At 47.6% G+C, this 18,419-nt stretch overlaps 1 protein-coding gene across 1 annotated transcript; it reads right to left on the minus strand.

The window, feature by feature from the left end:
- Nucleotides 1-1,614: 1,614 nt before the first annotated feature.
- Nucleotides 1,615-11,595, minus strand: LOC122937711 (protein ALP1-like). The gene is made up of 2 exons (XM_044292697.1): nt 11,563-11,595; nt 1,615-2,546 (listed from the first exon to the last, which is right to left on the minus strand). Exon 2 carries the CDS (start codon nt 2,474-2,476, stop codon nt 1,667-1,669), a length of 810 nt encoding a protein of 269 aa, XP_044148632.1. The 5' UTR covers nt 2,477-2,546; nt 11,563-11,595; the 3' UTR covers nt 1,615-1,666.
- Between the last annotated feature and the right edge of the window lie 6,824 nt (nt 11,596-18,419).

Below are 18,419 nucleotides of genomic sequence, written 5' to 3' on the forward strand. Positions count from 1 at the left end.
TAATTTCCGGTATGGCCGCCCCATTGCCCCTCCATATATATCATTGATGAAGCAGCTATACCAGATCACAAATTGAGAAAATGGAGTAGAAGGAGAAAACAATAAATAATTTTTCCCAAAAAGCCACATTCAAGATTGCTAAAGAAGGTGAGTACATAAAACCCATAGGGGCACCTTAAAGTTGTGAGTAATAATCACTGTTAAACATTAAAAAAAATTACGTTGGAATACATATTTCATTTCCATTTATGCTGAGTTCACACCTGAGCGTTCGCGATGGAGCGCTCTGTATGCGCGATTGTACGGGCGTTTGCAATCGCGCATACAGAGACAAGCGAACGCCCATTGTCGCGCGTTCCCGAAAGTCTATGTACGGGAACGCGCGACAAGACGCCCCAAAGAAGCTCATGTACTTCTTGGGGCGTCGGGCGTTTTACAGCGCGATCGTACGCCCATAGACTTCAATGGGAACACGCAACGCTTGATTTTAGCGCGTTTTTGACACATAAAACGCGCGTTCGAACGCGCGTCTTGGATTTTGCAACATGCTGGAAAAGGCACAACACCAGGTGCAAAGCACAGTTTTGGAGAGAAGCCAGCATGGAGGAGTCCGGCTGTGACACAGAGACCCTCATCAGGCTGGTGCAAGCCAAACGCTGCCTGTATGATACGCAGGATGGCAACTACAAAAATAGGAGGAGCAGGCAGCAGGCCTGGGAGGATATTGCCAAAAGCATCTGGCCAGATTGGAGCAGTTTAACCAAGACAGTGAAACACGGAAAAGGTATTTCCATGTGTGTTGTAAAGTGAAAGTAAACTCCTTGTGTGCAGTGGTGTCCCAACTATATGTAATAGCCCTGGCCAGCTCTACCTGCAGCCCTCCAGCTGTTGTCAAACGCCACCTCCACAAATGCTGCCCTGTATTTTACTTGCTGGAGCCTGTGCAGGCATGCATGGACTTGGATTGTTTAGCAACAGCTAGAGGGACGCAGCATCACCATCCCTGTTCTTGTATATGGGCACTCAGTGGCCTTAGTTTACAAAGAATAATGTGCACATTACATGTTGTAATAGTGTCCCCTCGCCCCTTTATTTTTTAGTACTGTCCTGGTTCACCCTCCCCCACATTCTGGTACAATGCAATGGGCCAGTATGATCAATTTGCAGTGGTTCCACTATCTTGTGCCAGACAGCGCTCTTTCAATCCGCAAATGTAGTGGCATTTTGAAATGTAGGCCTAAGTTTGGGTTGAGGGATTTGAATCCTAAGTTGTTATTGATATTGTGTATTTTTTTGAATGAGACTGTTTGTGGGCTCTGGGTGGCAAGGCATATGTTAGGTGTTTGGGTTTGTAACGTGCCAGTATTGGGCACCTTGATGGGATCCGTTATTTCACCCTCCTTGGCTTATATTCTACTGGCCGAGTATTGGCCACTTAAATGGGACACATGATTTCGCCCATATTTCTAAACCCTTGTTAATGGGCGACTATTGATGGCCACTATAGGGGCATCCTCAAGGGGCACTATATAGGAAAAATAACAAACAAATGCACAAAAGATCGTTTCAACATTTTTCATTTAGCCCTAGTCATAATCAACCAAATTAGAAAATCAAATAATATGTAAACACACTTTTCTGACAAAAAATATAAATGAACAGAAACTTAGATGGCTTCCAACTGCCATGGTAACGCCCCATGTGGGCTCACAAAATATGTGTTGAAGTGGTCCCGGACAGCTGCACCGTGCCGGGTCCCACGCACACCGCTCGGATTCCGACTCTCCAACGAATGGCTGAGGGAATCTTCGAAATTAAACCCATCCCGTAGACGTACAAAATTGTGCAGAGCACACGCTGCCTTCACGGCCGAGATAGCGGTCTCCAATTTGAAATAAATGGGCGAATGGAGAAAGCGCCATTTGTTCGCTAAAATCCCAAAGGCGCACTCCACCACCCTGCGTGCCCTTGTCAGCCGGTAATTAAATACACGCCTGGCAATGGAGAGTCCCCGGCTGGAGTACGGCCTCATCAGATGCTCCCCCAGCGCAAAGGCCTCGTCCCCCACAAAAACGAAGGGCATAGCGGGAAAAGTGGTCCCAGGCAGTGTGGTGTTCCCCGGGAGGTCCAGCTCATTATTAGTGAGCATTTGCCCAAAGGCCGAATGCCCGAAAACAGCGGAGTCTGAGCTGCTGCCGTAGGACCCCACATCAATGTATCGGAAGCAATAGTTTGCATCAGCCACCGCAAAAAGAACAAAAGAAAAATATTTTTTATAATTAAAAAATTGACTCCCGCTCCTTATGGGCTTCTGAACGCGGATATGCTTCCCGTCTATTGCGCCGACACAGTTTGGGAAATTGCAGGATTGGAAAAACAGATCCGCAATTTGCAGCCAGTCCTCCTTCTGTGGTTGGGCCATCACAGCAGGATGAAGGACGTCCCAAATTGCCACGCAGGTTTCACGGATGATCATGCTGGCTGTGGACTTCCCAATGAGAAACGCAAAGTGGAGACTGGCCAATGACTGTCCGGTAGCTAAATACCTGAAACAAATGTAAGAAAATAAAGAGATATTAACGGATGCTTTTTTTTTCCTTTTTCATAGTCAACACTATCAAAGGCAAATGGAAAAGCCTGAAAGACGCCTTTATCCGCCATCGCCGCAAACAAAAGGAGCAGAGGAGCGGATCCTCCCCAGGCGGACGCTCCAGTTATGTGCATGCAGCACAAATGTCTTTTTTGATATCGTGCACCGAAATGCGGAGGTGAGTCAAGGGCATACACATTGAGGAGAGGATGTGGTATGACATTACATACATTCAATTTCATATGGGGAACATACTTACCTATATTTTCCACTTCACAGCACCGATAGTAGCTGGGAACCCAGCCAGGCGCAAGCTGATGAGGAAGAGGACGAGGGCACAATGGACAGTGAGCCGGGCCCATCTATGGGGCCAATGAGTCCTCCAGCCCCCCCCCCCCCACTCCGACTTTCGTCAGCCCCATGCAGACTGTTCAAGCCGTACCAGAGGCAACTTGCAGTGTCCCAGGGGGTCAGTAGTGTATGCTGGGCTTTGTAGTGCAGATTGACCACTAACCTGGGATCCACTGTCGTCTTCAATTGGGGCAAATACTGGAACAGGCAGGTATTTAACAGTTCGTGACGCCAGTGTCAATTAAACGGTGACACGCCGTGTATGGTATTGTAGAAGAATGAAGCAAGCACAGGATAGCCAACAAAAACTGGAACTTTTACTGAATATCAGTGGATACAGCTGGTTCTTGGGAGTACAGAATGGCCGGTCTTAGCAAGGCATTATACAGAGTGTTGATTGCAGGAGATGCAGTACAGGCGGTTTGCACACTATTCCTGACTGGTCCTGCTACATGTGACTTTCTCTCCAAGGTCTAATGCCCTATAGCTGGCGTACCCTTGAAGCTGTCTTTATATAGTACCTCCTCTGTTATCTTGAGTACCTCTTGCTTTATCTGATCGGCCTCTGTGGTATTCTGTGTCTTCAGGCTGATTAGCTATGCCCTTCTGACTTCTATGCATGGACTCAGGAGGGGAACCTCTCTTCACTGAGTCTGGAAACTTCTACCCTTCTGAGCTAGGCCCTAGCCTATTTATACTGAACTGGGGGCTCCCTCTGCTGGCTGTTATAAGGATTGCCGGTAACCGGCCTGACTGGCTTAAAGGGAACTACACACTCAAATCTAGCAGTGTCGGGTAGCCTACCCGTATGCTGCACACCCCCAGACTTTAACGTGAGTAAGGCCTCGTACTCACACACATGCCTGAACCAACATAAGCTGCTGCATAATTTAAACATTGCATTATAAATATAATAAACAACTATTTCACACAAAAATATAACATTTGCAATAAATGACGCAAGAAAAAGGGGCGTCTTCTTTCTTCTTAGACACGGCCGCTGACCTGGCACAGCGGACTTAAGGTGAACCAGGTTAGTCTACTTTTTCCTTGACTGAAGTATAATAAGGAACTACACAGGGTTTCCCCGTGGGTATAGAACAGGCAAGGGCTCACGTGGAGGAGTCCATTCTTGCGTACAAACGTCAAGCAGGCTATTTCTATTAACAACTGTTCGGGGGGAGACACCACCAGCATAGTCAAAGTCTCCTAAATGGACTGGCGGACGTCCCCTGGTTATCCGGGTGGACCTTCTCAACACAGGGGTCTCCTCTTCCCTTAGCAACGAGGTAGAAGAGAGAGGAGCAACAGGAGGATCTCCATCCGTGAGACCTTGGTCAGGAACAACTGGAACAACAGGAACAACAGGATCCACTAGAGGGGGAGCTGGATCCGGGGCATCTTGAACCGGCTCTTCTGGAAGTGAAGGTACAGTAGGTGCCGGAGCGGGCACCAACAAGTTCAACCATGGTGTCAGAAGCCAATGCATGGGATCAGCGTCATACCTTAGATCACGGACAGCCTGCATAGGATCCTCGGGCCGTATTGATGACTCTGACACAGGGGGTTCAGAGATAGAACTCTCGGCACTGGGTTCTGGTGTCAGGCAGAGCTTTAACCGGTTTCGGTGTACAATTTGGGATCCCCTGCCTTCCCGGGTGATCTCATAAGTGTGAGTTCCAACATTTGGGATTGCAGTGACAACATAGGGACTTTGTTCCCATTTACTGTCCAGTTTACTGGTGCGGCGGTTATTTTTTAACCATACCACAGCCCCTATTGTCAAGGGTTCTGCATGGGCTGCTTGGTCATAGTCTCTCTGCTGCCGGTCTCTAGCATAGTCCATACGTTCCTGAACAATAGCTTGGGCCGTATTCAATCGCCTTTGGTGTTCAGCAACCCAGTCGGTATTAGGTAATGGGTTGATGCAATCAGGTACGAGTACGTCCAAGGAGTGGTCAGCAGGCAATAACCCTTGGCGCCCAAACATCAAATAGAAGGGGGTATACCCGGTGGAACAGTGTATGGTATGATTGTATGTGAACATGAGCTGTGGCAACAGATTAGGCCAATCTCCCCTGGTTTCAGGAGGCACGGTCCTCAGCATCTCTATCAAGGTCTGATTCATTTTTTCACACAATCCATTACCTTGCGGATGGTAGGCCGTCGTCCGGATCTTCTTACAGTTGTGCAGGCGGCACAGTTCATGGAACAGATGGGACTCAAAAGCAGGACCTTGATCGGTGAGGATCTTTTCTGGACAACCGTAGGGCAGGAGGAAGTGTTTCCAGAACAGTTCGGCTGTAGTCTTGGCCGTCTGGTCTCTCACAGGCACCGCTACAACAAACTTAGTGAAATGGTCAATAATAGTCATAGCGTACACATACCCTGAGCGACTAGGTTCCAGCTTCACATGGTCGATGGCGACAAGTTCAAGAGGACGAGTACTTACAATGGGTCTCAGTGGTGCCCTCTGATCATGGTGTTCACCTCGTTTCAAGGTACAGGCTACACACTCTCGACACCACTTCTCCATGTCTTCTCGCATGCCCACCCAGTAAAACCGCTGGCGGATATTTGCCTCAGTCTTTTGGACCCCAAAGTGACCGGATTGATTGTAGTACATCTCCAACACCATACCTGCATCTCGTCGGGGTATGAGAATCTGATGCACCCTCTCGTTGGACACTGGGTCTAGGCTTCTCCGCAGCAACAGGCCCTTTTGTATGAAGAGCTGATGGCGCTGTCTCCACAGTTTGATGAGCTCAGGATCTGTACTCTTACGCCGAATCCTCTCAGGGGTTCTGCCACTGGTGATGAAGTCCAACAATTCACCCAGCACTCTACTTTCAGACTGTAGTTTCACCCACCTTTCTTCTTTGAGTTCAGGCCTACTGGAGGGTGAAGGAACTGCAGCTCTGTTACTGGTAGCCCGAGCCTGATCCTGTTGAGCAAATTTATGGTAGAAGGCCGGCATTTCTACATCTTCCCAAGCATCTCGCACATCATCAGGAGCTGTCTCTGTGGGAAGCCTGGATAAAGCATCAGCATTGTCATTAGTACGTCCAGCACGATATTTTACAGAGAAATCATAGTTGGCGAGGCGAGAGGCCCATCTTTGCTCCAAAGCCCCCAATTTAGCTGTATTTAGATGTGCCAGAGGGTTATTATCAGTGAATGCAATGAAGGGGGTAGCGGCTAGATAATCTTTGAATTTCTCCGTCACTGCCCACACTAATGCCAGGAACTCTAGTTTGAAGGAACTATAATTCTGGTCATTTTTCTCAGCTCCTTTCAAGGAGCGGCTTGCATAAGCTATCACTCTTTCTTTTCCCTCTTGGATCTGGGCTAACACAGCCCCCAGGCCTCGCTTGCTAGCATCAGTATACAGATGGAAGGGCTTGCTGTAGTCTGGATAACCTAACACGGGAGGCTCAGTCAGTTTCTTTTTTAACAACTGGAACGCTATCTCTCTTTCTTCATTCCACTCAATGGGCACTGGAGTTCTAGGACTTTTCTTGGGCTGCCCCCTCAAGAGTTCCTGGATAGGATCGGCTATTTGAGCAAAATGGGGGATAAAACGTCTATAGTAGCCGGCAAAACCAAGGAAACCCCTCACCTCTTTGACGGTAGTGGGGACCGGCCAGTTACGGACAGCCGCTAACTTATCAGGGTCAGGTTGTATGCCCTCTCCGCTTACCACATGCCCCAGGTATTTTACCGCAGGTTTGAGCAAGTGGCACTTGGATGGCTTTACCTTCAGGCCATATTTGATAAGGATTTCAAATACCTCTGCTAAGTGTTTCAGATGGTCTTCATATGTTTTTGAGTACACAATGACGTCATCTAGATACAGCAGCACTGTTTCAAAGTTTTTGTGACCCAAGCACCGTTCCATTAGTCTCTGGAAAGTTCCTGGGGCATTACATAACCCGAACGGCATACAATTGAATTCGAACAGGCCCATGAGAGTGGTGAAAGCCGTCTTTTCCCTATCTGCCGGGGCCATGGGTACTTGCCAGTAGCCACTGGTCAAGTCCAACGTGGAGAAATAGGCAGCGGAGCCCAGAGCAGTTAGTGACTCCTCAATGCGGGGCAGTGGGTACGCGTCTTTGTGGGTTATTTGATTAATTTTTCTATAGTCCACGCAGAAACGGATACCACCATCCTTCTTCTTTACAAGGACCAGGGGTGCCGCCCACGGGCTACGACTGTCCCGGATTACATTAGAGTCTTTCATCTCTTGGATCATTTCCTTTACAGTCTGATAGGAAGTAGGCGGTAAGGGTCTGTATCTCTCCTTGATAGGAGGATGAGAGCCAGTAGGTATGGTGTGTTGTATGGCACTAACCTCTCCATAATCAGTAGCATGTTTACTGAAGGCCTGGTGGTGCTCTTTGACAAGCTGTAGTATCCCCTCTTGTTGACGTTGGGGGGTAGTCTCGTCCCCGACATGGAGCTCTTCCCACCAGGGCACTTGTGACTGGGGCACCGGCGGACATCCGCTGACTACAGCTGGCGGCTTTTCTGTCACTGGAAGACGGATGATGTCTTGGAAGAACACCTGAGAAAGCTGGGCAACAGGGTCATGCTTAGTAAGCGCAACAGGATGATCACTCAGGTTAATCAGACGGACAGGTACTTTACCTTGGGAGACGTTCACCAGGCACTTGGCAGCTCTCACGTAAGGGTAGTTCTCCATCTGGATTGGTTCCACCAGGGCTGGATAATCTTGGCCTTGGACTCCCAGGACAGCACGACACCATAAGAGAGTTTGGGAATTAGGAGGCAAAGTCACAGGCCTATTATCACGAATCCTGGCAGTACAAATTTCTCCTTTCCCGTTAGCAAACCTCTGCTGGGCACTTAACACAGTGATAGTCTTTTGAATCACCCTCTTGGATGCAGAGGAAGCGGTGGGCAGAGTCTGGTGTAATACGGCAAGTATTTCTGCATAACAGTTTTTGAAGACATTGGTGCCTAGAATGACAGGATGTCCTCCTCTGTCGCCAGCCTGTACTACTATCACCCCCTGTTGAGGCAAGGTTACTTCTCCCACCTGCAGGGTGGGTTCCCAGTATCCATGGATCTTTACCGGTTTGCCATTGCTGGCGACAATCTCTACCCAGGATTCAGGCGGCTGGGTCAATTGGTTGGTGTCCCAGAATCTTTCAAAGGCGGGCAGCTGAATAGTAGTGACCTGAGACCCAGTATCTAATAGGGCTTCAAAGGGGACCCCGTTAATCTCCACATTGATTTTAGGATGGGATCCTACATACCGTGGCATCCAATTTGGATCTTTTGGACCTAGTGTTCTACCTCCCGAGGGGTGGTCCTCAGCCTCAGGGGTTGCCCGTTTAACTGCCAGCAAGTGGATTCTGTGTGTCCCATCTTTTTGCAGTATGCACACACGGGCCGCTTGCGACCCCTATTGCGCCTCCCAGGATCCCTGGGGTGAGTCTCTTGGTATGGAGGTGGGAACGGCTTAGAGGGTGACAGGAACTCCTCTTCTGACATCATAGGTTTTTCCCATTCCTCCATTTTTCTGCACACTCTCTCTAGGCTTTTAGTGAGGTGATTTACTTGCTCTGTCAGCATGGCGATAGTATCGGTAGCTGTAGCCTGAACAGCTTGACCGGCCTCAGCTCGGTTAATGATAAACGGTTTTGACCTGCAGGCTGATAACTCAGGTGGGGTGTTCAACTCTGTAGATACTGCTGACCCCAGAATTTTTATAGCCAGTTCTTTAAAGTCCAGAAAGGTACTGTTAGGGTGTTGGGCGGACAGCATCTTTAATTGGGTCCTTATTTGCTCACTAGACACTCCGGTAATAAATTGTTCCCTCAGGGTCTGATCCTGGTTATCAGCTTCCTTGGGATCTATCTGAATTACAGCCCCCAAAGCCTCCTGAAGTGATAGGGCATAGTCACGGAGGGACTCACCGGGCCTCTGTTTCTTGCCAAAGAAGTGCATCTTTATCTCTGAGGCAGTCCTCGTTTCAAAAGTGGCCCTGAGGCGGGTGAATATCTGCTCTAGAGTACTCCGTTCCGCAGCAGGCCAGGATAATACCTCTCTGCGGGCAGCCCCCTCCAGTTGCGCTAGCAAGATTTCCATTTGCTGATCGGCATTTATGGGGTATAGTTTGAATAAGGCCAGCAACTTTTCCTTAAAGTCCCTTAGGGTATGGGCCTCTCCGTTATAGCGGGGAAACCATGGGGCCCCAAAATAGTAAGGCATGGTAAAGGGCATCATGCTGGGGGCTATAGGATGATTAGGAGCCGCAAGCTCTCCCGGGTCCGGCCGCTCGGCAACTCCCGGATCTGACATGTTAACTTATTACGAGGTGGCTGCTGGTGACTAAAGGGGCCGGAACAATCCCCTTCCCTCCGGATACAAGTTCTTACCGGTATCGCCGGGTTCGCGCAGGCCAAATCTCGTGAGACTCCGGACGTCCTGTGTACGCGGTGACGTTGCTGACGCAGGAAAAGCAGGGCCGCGGCGGTGCGATGATGAAGAGGGCGGGATTCTCTGTGTCTTTGAAGGGATCCGCCCACGGAGGTCCTCAGCAGCGCGGGAAACTTTACTCCAGGCGGCCGGTGGCCATCTTGATCACGATTCCCTGACAGCAAGCAGGGTGTTGCAAAGTCCAATAAATCACAGTCCACAAGTACGATTTTCTCTCTGGGGGTAGCGCAACACAGTATAGCGTCTTTGATTCCTCCCAGGCGCAATTATAATCCACAGATTTCGGAAATAAAGGTTACAGTCTTTGTAATACGGTGGTGGAATATTCAAAGCACACAGTTCACACTTCTCTGCACTTCAGAAGTATGCGTATCCTGTTCGTGACGCCAAAAAGAGCGATGCAGTGTCCCAGGGGGTCAGTAGTGTATGCTGGGCTTTGTAGTGCAGATTGACCACTAACCTGGGATCCACTGTCGTCTTCAATTGGGGCAAATACTGGAACAGGCAGGTATTTAACAGTTCGTGACGCCAGTGTCAATTAAACGGTGACACGCCGTGTATGGTATTGTAGAAGAATGAAGCAAGCATAGGATAGCCAACAAAAACTGGAACTTTTACTGAATATCAGTGGATACAGCTGGTTCTTGGGAGTACAGAATGGCCGGTCTTAGCAAGGCATTATACAGAGTGTTGATTGCAGGAGATGCAGTACAGGCGGTTTGCACACTATTCCTGACTGGTCCTGCTACATGTGACTTTCTCTCCAAGGTCTAATGCCCTATAGCTGGCGTACCCTTGAAGATGTCTTTATATAGTACCTCCTCTGTTATCTTGAGTACCTCTTGCTTTATCTGATCGGCCTCTGTGGTATTCTGTGTCTTCAGGCTGATTAGCTATGCCCTTCTGACTTCTATGCATGGACTCAGGAGGGAATCCTCTCTGCACTGAGTCTGGAAACTTCTACCCTTCTGAGCTAGGCCCTAGCCTATTTATACTGAACTGGGGGCTCCCTCTGCTGGCTGTTATAAGGATTGCCGGTAACCGGCCTGACTGGCTTAAAGGGAACTACACACTCAAATCTAGCAGTGTCGGGTAGCCTACCCGTATGCTGCAAACTCGGCAGACCAGACATAAAAGGAGGAGAACGGAGAGACAGGAGGACCGCCTAATCGGCTGCCTAGATGCCCTGGCACATCCTGTGCCCAAACTTAGCAGCGACGCATATTTTCTCCTGAGTCTAGAGGAGAAAATGCTGCATGTGCCGAGACATATGATCACCAAAGTAAGGGAGGAGGTGACTAACACCATAGACAAGTATTGCCTCCCTTACGAGCTAGCAACGTCTAGCACTGCCCCACAGCATCCCCCACAGCATCCCCCACAGCATCCCCCACAGCAGCCACCACAGCAGCCACCACAGCAGCCACCACAATATGGCCACCAATATGGGGCACAATATTGCCCACAATATGCCCCACAATATGGCCCACTACATCCCCAACATGCACAACAACACCCTCACACATACCCAGCACACACATACACACAAAGTAACATACAACACCCTCTTGAGACATGGCAGACACAACACACATCATACCCATATCCCTCTTCAAGCACGGGCCCAAGCACCTCCACCATCACCACCACTGAAATGCCACCCGCCAATCAGTCTCTCGGAGCCAGAGAGACACGGCGGGATCCCGAGGCAGAGTTTTCTGGGCCGCAATATGAAACCCTTTGATAAACGGAGAAGAGGGAAATTCTCCGGCTCAAGGGTTTGGGAGCCAAAAAGGGCACTTATCTTGAAAATTGTTGGTAATATTTATATGTTATTTTTACTACATTGCTCCTTTGTTTGTAAAACAGTTTAAACACATCTTATTTTGAAATGTATGATGTGAATACATTCACCAAAGTTAAAAAAAATGTAAACTGTTTGGACTATTTTTGGAAAGTGAGGGGTAAAACATGGCCAAATGTGGATACATGATGCATGTATGGGATATCTATGCCACACGTTGACAACATACACATCACATACCCCCCGCACAAACACTCATACGTCACAAACAGCAAGAGAAACAGGGCGAAACTCAGATCATGGCACAACACACTGCAAATGGTTTAAATGGCCACAATAATAGGCTACTTACCGCAAAGTAATGACCAGTCTTTCCACTGGTGGGATGCAGTCCCGCATGAAGGTGTCCTGACGCTGCAAATGAGGGGACAACAGCACCAGGAGCTCGTCAAAGCTGGGAAACAATAAAATGTTCATGGTTAACAATACAAAAAGCACAAAACACTTAGCTTAACCATTGAAAAAGCATTGCAACCACGTATACGTACTAACCTGTGGATGGACATCCTGGTGTAGTCAAAAAACTGGTCCTCATGGGCACGGAGGTTGGCATACAGTGCCCAGAACTGGCCCCTCTCCTGTCTATTTGCAATAACAGGATGGACCCAGAAACGTCGCCTGCTGTCCCGCCTTCTCCTCAAGCGTTCCAGCTGGATAGCTGCAACAAGTGCCGCAACACGTCGCCGTCTATAACATTCCATGACTCCAAACCACACACTCTACCAACACACATGGAATTTCACACCTCCAATGCGCTAGGATTGGCCAAACTTCATATACACAGGGATATTTGCTGATTGGACAACACTGCAGTCAATCACAGAAACGCGCGTCAAACGCGCGTTTACTATTGCAAAAAACGTGCATAAAAACGCGCATAAAAACGCGCGTTAAAACGCGCGTCTCAGAAACGCTCAGGTGTGAACCCAGGGTTAAGAAATTCTTGCAAATTAGCACTAAATCATAAGGTATGCAATAATATTAATCTTATAAGAATATAATCACATTGCATGAAAACAAAATCCTGTTGTCCCTGAAAATCTTAAAATACTTCTAATACTAGTACCGGTTCCGAGGTACTAGTTTGAACTGAAGCCGAGTTTGGTTTCAAGTTTTAAAGGGAACCTGTCACCGGGATTTTGTGCATAGAGCTGAGGACATGGGCTGTTAGATGGCCGCTAGCACATCCGCAATACCCAGTCCCCATAGCTCTGTGTGCTTTCATTGTGTAAAAAAAAAGATTTGATACATATGCAAATTACCCTGAGATGAGTCCTGTACATGAGATGAGTCAGGGACAGGACTCATTTCAGGTTAATTTGCATATGTATCAAATCTTTTTTTTTTACACAATGAAAGCACACAGAGCTATGGGGACTGGGTATTGCGGATGTGCTAGCGGCCATCTAACAGCCCATGTCCTCAGCTCTATGCACAAAATCCTGGTGACAGGTTCCCTTTAAAGTAGTTTTCCACTTTAAAAATCAACTACTGAAGTAATTCAACAAAGTCAGTCGACTTCTTGAATAACTAACTTCGGCTCATAGAAGCCCATACATTCTAATAATGTAAGGAGACGGATCTCCGTCCAGTATTATTCCGAAGTTTTGAACCAAGCGACTTCAGATGAAGCATCCCAAGCTCCCTTTACTCATCACTAGTAGTGAAGTTTTAAATGAATCACGAGGATTACGCAACAATCTACAGAATGTGATACATATTATTATCAAATATATCATAAGCAAACTTTAGGTATAATTTTTATCCATCGCTATAACACAACCTGCTTTATCCGATTATGATGTTAATATTTTCTATTTCTTCCAATGCTTTTGTGAAAGAAATTAAGTGGTTAATGAACATGAATTGTGCTAATTACTTAATTGTCAAGTGTTCTCCATTATTTATAAGTCTTTATGCTTAAAGAGGACCTCTCCCCTCCCCTGACATGCCTGTTTTAATAGCTCCATGCATTCCCTATGTAATAGCAATTCTGGAGCATCTATTCTTATGGCTTTATGCTGAGTATTTCCTTTATTCTTTCTACTAGAAGTTATGAATGAATTACTAGCAGTCTGCAGTAAGGGTACAGAGGGGAGGTAACCAGCTGGGGCGGTGTCCCTGCACAGACTCACTCTATCCAATCAGTGCTGCCATTGTCAGTCTGTGCAGGTACACCCCACCAACTGGTTACCGCCCCTCTGTACCCTTACTGCAGACTGCTAGCAATTCATTCATAACTTCTAGTAGAAAAAATTATTGGATGGCACAACATAGAGCCATAAGAATAGATTCTCCAGAATTGCTATTACATGGGGAATGCATGGAGCTATTAAAACAGGCATGTTACAGGCGTTATATTTGAAGAAAGGAAAACCCTGCACTCCAGCATAAAAACCATATCCCATCAGTGACACTCAGTGGTGATAGTGTCATGGTTAAAGGATAACTGTCGTATATATTTTTTTTTTGAGTATTGGATTGTGGTGATTAATATCACCTTGGTGGCCCTATTTAAACTTTCCAATGTGTATTCAATTACCCCTTAATTCCACATTTTTGTTCCCTGTACTGCCTACTTTTACCTGTGCTTAAAATAGGGTTGCTGGGCATGGTCCGTCTATGAAGGATGGAGGACACAGAAGCACGCAGCGTGCAAGGTCAGATTACTGACAGCCAGGGACTGTGTGTAAATGATTAAAGCCAGGTCCTCCCCAGCAGCTGATGCCTGGGCTGTGTGCACTTCTCCCTGTCCCTGCGCTTGGCAGACGCTCCCTCACTCAGCAGAGCTGGAGAAGGCAGAGTTGGAGCAGCGCAGACCAGGGAAGGGAGATCTGCCGTCTGCTCAGTGTATAAATGAAAGCAACATGTGGTAAGAGGACCCCTTTGTGCTGCAGGAGATTAACCCTTTAGGGGGAGGGCTCTAGTTACTGACACTTTTGGGGGACTATTGTTACTGGCTAGTGAGGGCAGGCGGGATTAGCCTCAGGGGGAGGGCAGTGGCGGCCATCTTAACTGAATAGTGAAATTGCAGTTTTATGCAGACTGGTTGCTAAGGGCTGAATCTTATTAAATATGGGGTAAGTCAGTCTAATAGTAACTGATTCTGGAATATCATGTTATTAGTAACTACATATATGAAAATTGAAAGTAGGGTCTAAATGTGACAGTTATCCTTTAAAGGGACACTGACAGGCAAAATCAGCATATTTAGTTATATATATGACATTACAGGTCTTATATAGTCTATTAAAAGCATCTAAGTATCCCCCCTGTCCACCTTATAAATACCGTTAAATAAAGTTTTATAACCTGCCTGTCTCGTCACCAATCTGCCCAAGGGGCGGCGTTTCATCTCAAAATGCGCCCAGCCAGCCGCTCCCAACTGCCGTTCTGAAGCCCCGCCCAGCTCATCAATATTCACTTCGCTGGGCGGCGGCTACAACTCTCCCCAGTCAGGATCCTGCGCATGGGCAATTGAATCCTCCTGGCATCGTTACGCCTAATCTTCTGCGCTTGCGCCCGGCCGTGGTACATCGCACCTGCGTACAGACCCATGTAAAACCGATGTAACCACGGCCGGGCGCAAGCGCAGAAGATTAGACTGTAACGATGCCAGGAGGCTTCAGTTGCCCATGCGCAGGATCGTGACTGGGGAGAGTTGGAATGTAAAACTGTAAAAATAAATAACTTTTCATGCACAACTGAATGGTTCGTTCAGAGTTGCCCTGAGGGTGACTAAATGTTCTAACAGTGTATCGTGTGGTCAGACACCATGTCTCTACTGTTCGCACTCAACTAAAAAAAAATGATTGCCGATGTCACTGCATCAGAAGTTGTAGCCGCCGCCCAGCGAAGTGAATATTGATGAGCTGGGCGGGGCTTCAGAACGGCAGTTGGGAGCGGCTGGCTGGGCGCATTTTGAGATGAAACGCCGCCCCTTGGGCAGATTGGTGACGAGACAGGCAGGTTATAAAACTTTATTTTTCGGTATTTATAAGGTGGACAGGGGGGATACTTAGATGCTTTAAAATAGACTGTATAAGACCTGTAATGTCAGATATATAACTAAATATGCTGATTTTGCCTGTCAGTGTCCCTTTAAGGCCTGTTTTGCTGCATCTGGGCCAGGACAGCTTACCATCATTGATGGAGCAATGAATTCTGAATTATATCAGCAAATTCTAAAAGTAAAATGTCAGGACATCTGTCCGTGAGCTGAATCTCAAGAGAAGGTAGGTCACACAGCAATACGAAGAACCTGAGCACTCAAGTCCTTCTACCAAAGAATGGTTAGACAAGAAGAAAGACCTTAATCTATTAGCCGTGTTGAGGGAGGACCTGAAGTGAGCAGTTCATGGGAAGAAACCACCGACATAGCAGAGTTGAAGCTGTTTTGCATAGAGGAATGGGCTAAAATTCCTCCATGCTAATCAAAAATTACCAGAAACATTTAGTTGTAGTTATTGCTGCACAAGGAGGTCACACCAAACGCTGAAAACAAAGGTTCACATACCTTTACCACCCAAAGAAGTGTGCCATTGGATCATATTCCTCAATAGATAAATGGGCAAGTCTAATATTTTTGACTCATTTGTTTGGGTTGGTTATCGTTATCTACTTTTAGGGCTTGTGTGAAAATGTGATTTTAGGTAACATTTTTGCATAACTATAGATGATAATAAATATAGGAGAGCCAGAACCCAGCAGCAAGGATCAGGTAAGTATGACTCTCATTACAGGAGCAGCCATGTTGGGAGGTCAGCCCCTTTAAAGCTCTGCACTCAGCTATCTCTGGAACTCCCATAGAAATTAGTGGTGCGACCTATCGCTCTGTTATTTTTAGGGTGGTTACAGGGCCCCCGTTCTCGTGAACGGTGATAGTCCCAGCAGTAGGATGTCCACCAATCTAATAGGTATCTCCTATCCACCACAGGGGACATGATACAACCGTAATACCCTTTTAATGTTATAACTGCTGCCAAAGGTAAAAGGTCCCCTAAACTAACTGATAAGGATCCTTCTTTAAGGGGTTTCCCAGGCTCCTGACACTAATGACCTATCCTACTAAAATATACGTGAAGAATTTTTTTCCTCCTCCTCCTCCTCAATGTCCTGTATCAGATGTGGGGATTCGCTCTGGTAGCTAGGACTAGCGGATGCAGTATAGAGGCAAAGTACACAGTTCTTGAATCAAACAGCGGTGTTTTTTCACACATTGGTGTATAACAAAATGCAGATAAGCTGCATCACAAAACGCAGGTGGCTTGGTGTTTGTTCACACACAAAGAAAGTCCAACAATAAAAAGTCACCTTTTTTTCCTGGGTGTTAATTCACACCCTGTTAGCAGTTCAGCCTCATCATGTCCATAGGCGATCTGAGTCCTCCAGCCCGGCTCAAACCTCAAATCCCAGCACGGCCCTCAGTTCACAGCACACAGACTCCTGAGCTCCACTGTCAGAGGGAGGTAAATCCACCATATCTGGCAGTGCTGGCTGGTTTTTATGCCTGGCAAAACCCAGCCTGGAACATGGGAAATAGTCACCCACCCAGCACTTTGACTACCCCCAGTAAGAGCCGTCCCGGATCAGCTATGACAGCCATGCTAAATCTCAAGGTGTCAAACAGCAATACCTGCTGCTGACACATAAAATATCGGCTCTTACTTTACCGAGGCTAGGAACCTCGGTGAAACATACTTTCCATCTACGATGATTCCAGGTACCTTCTTACACAGACTATAAAACAAGTGACTACTATAGACAATGCATTCTATGGCTCATTGTTAGTGTATCTCCCTCCTATAGACAGCAGTGCAGCCTGTGGTCACTGTCAGTGTCTCTACCTCATATAGACAGCAGTGCGGCCTGTGGTCACTGTCAGTGTCTCTACCTCATATAGACAGCAGTGCGGCCTGTGGTCACTGTCAGTGTATCTACCTCCTATAGACAGCAGTACGGCCTGTGGTTACTGTTAGTGTATCTCCCTCCTATAGACAGCATTGCAGCCTGTGGTCACCGTTAGTGTATCTACCTCCTATAGACAGCAGTACGGCCTGTGGTTACTGTTAGTGTATCTACCTCCTATAGACAGCAGTGCAGCCTGTGGTCACTGTTAGTGTATCTACCTCCTATAGACAGCAGTGCAGCCTGTGGTCACTGTTAGTGTCTCTACCTCCTATAGACAGCAGTGCAGCCTGTGGTCACCGTTAGTGTATCTACCTCCCATAGACAGCAGTGCGGCCTGTGGTCACTGTCAGTGTATCTACCTCCTATAGACAGCAGTGCAGCCTGTGGTCACCGTTAGTGTATCTCCCTCCTATAGACAGCAGTGCAGCCTGTGGTCACTGTTAGTGTATCTACCTCCTATAGACAGCAGTGCAGCCTGTGGTCACCGTTAGTGTATCTACCTCCCATAGACAGCAGTGCGGCCTGTGGTCACCGTTAGTGTCTCTACCTCCTATAGACAGCAGTGCAGCCTGTGGTCACCGTTAGTGTATCTCCCTCCTATAGACAGCAGTGCAGCCTGTGGTCACCGTTAGTGTATCTACCTCCCATAGACAGCAGTGCGGCCTGTGGTCACTGTCAGTGTATCTACCTCCTATAGACAGCAGTGCGACCTGTGGTCACTGTTAGTGTATCTACCTCCCATAGACAGCAGTGCAGCCTGTGGTCACTGTTAGTGTATCTCCCTCCCATAGACAGCAGTGCAGCCCGTGGTCACTGTCAGTGTATCTCCCTCCAATAGACAGCAGTGCAGCCTGTGGTCACTGTTAGTGTATCTACCTCCCATAGACAGCAGTGCAGCCTGTGGTCACTGTTAGTGTATCTACCTCCCATAGACAGCAGTGCAGCCTGTGGTCACTGTCAGTGTATCTACCTCCTATAGACAGCAGTGCAGCCTGTGGTCACTGTCAGTGTATCTACCTCCTATAGACAGCAGTGCAGCCTGTGGTCACTGTTAGTGTCTCTACCTCCTATAGACAGCAGTGCAGCCTGTGGTCACTGTCAGTGTATCTACCTCCTATAGACAGCAGTGCAGCCTGTGGTCACTGTCAGTGTATCTACCTCCTATAGACAGCAGTGCAGCCTGTGGTCACTGTTAGTGTTTCTACCTCCTATAGACAGCAGTGCAGCCCGTGGTCACTG

The sequence above is a fragment of the Bufo gargarizans genome, chromosome 1 (genome assembly GCF_014858855.1).
Source record: "Bufo gargarizans isolate SCDJY-AF-19 chromosome 1, ASM1485885v1, whole genome shotgun sequence".
In the NCBI taxonomy this organism is placed as follows: Eukaryota; Metazoa; Chordata; class Amphibia; order Anura; family Bufonidae; genus Bufo; species Bufo gargarizans.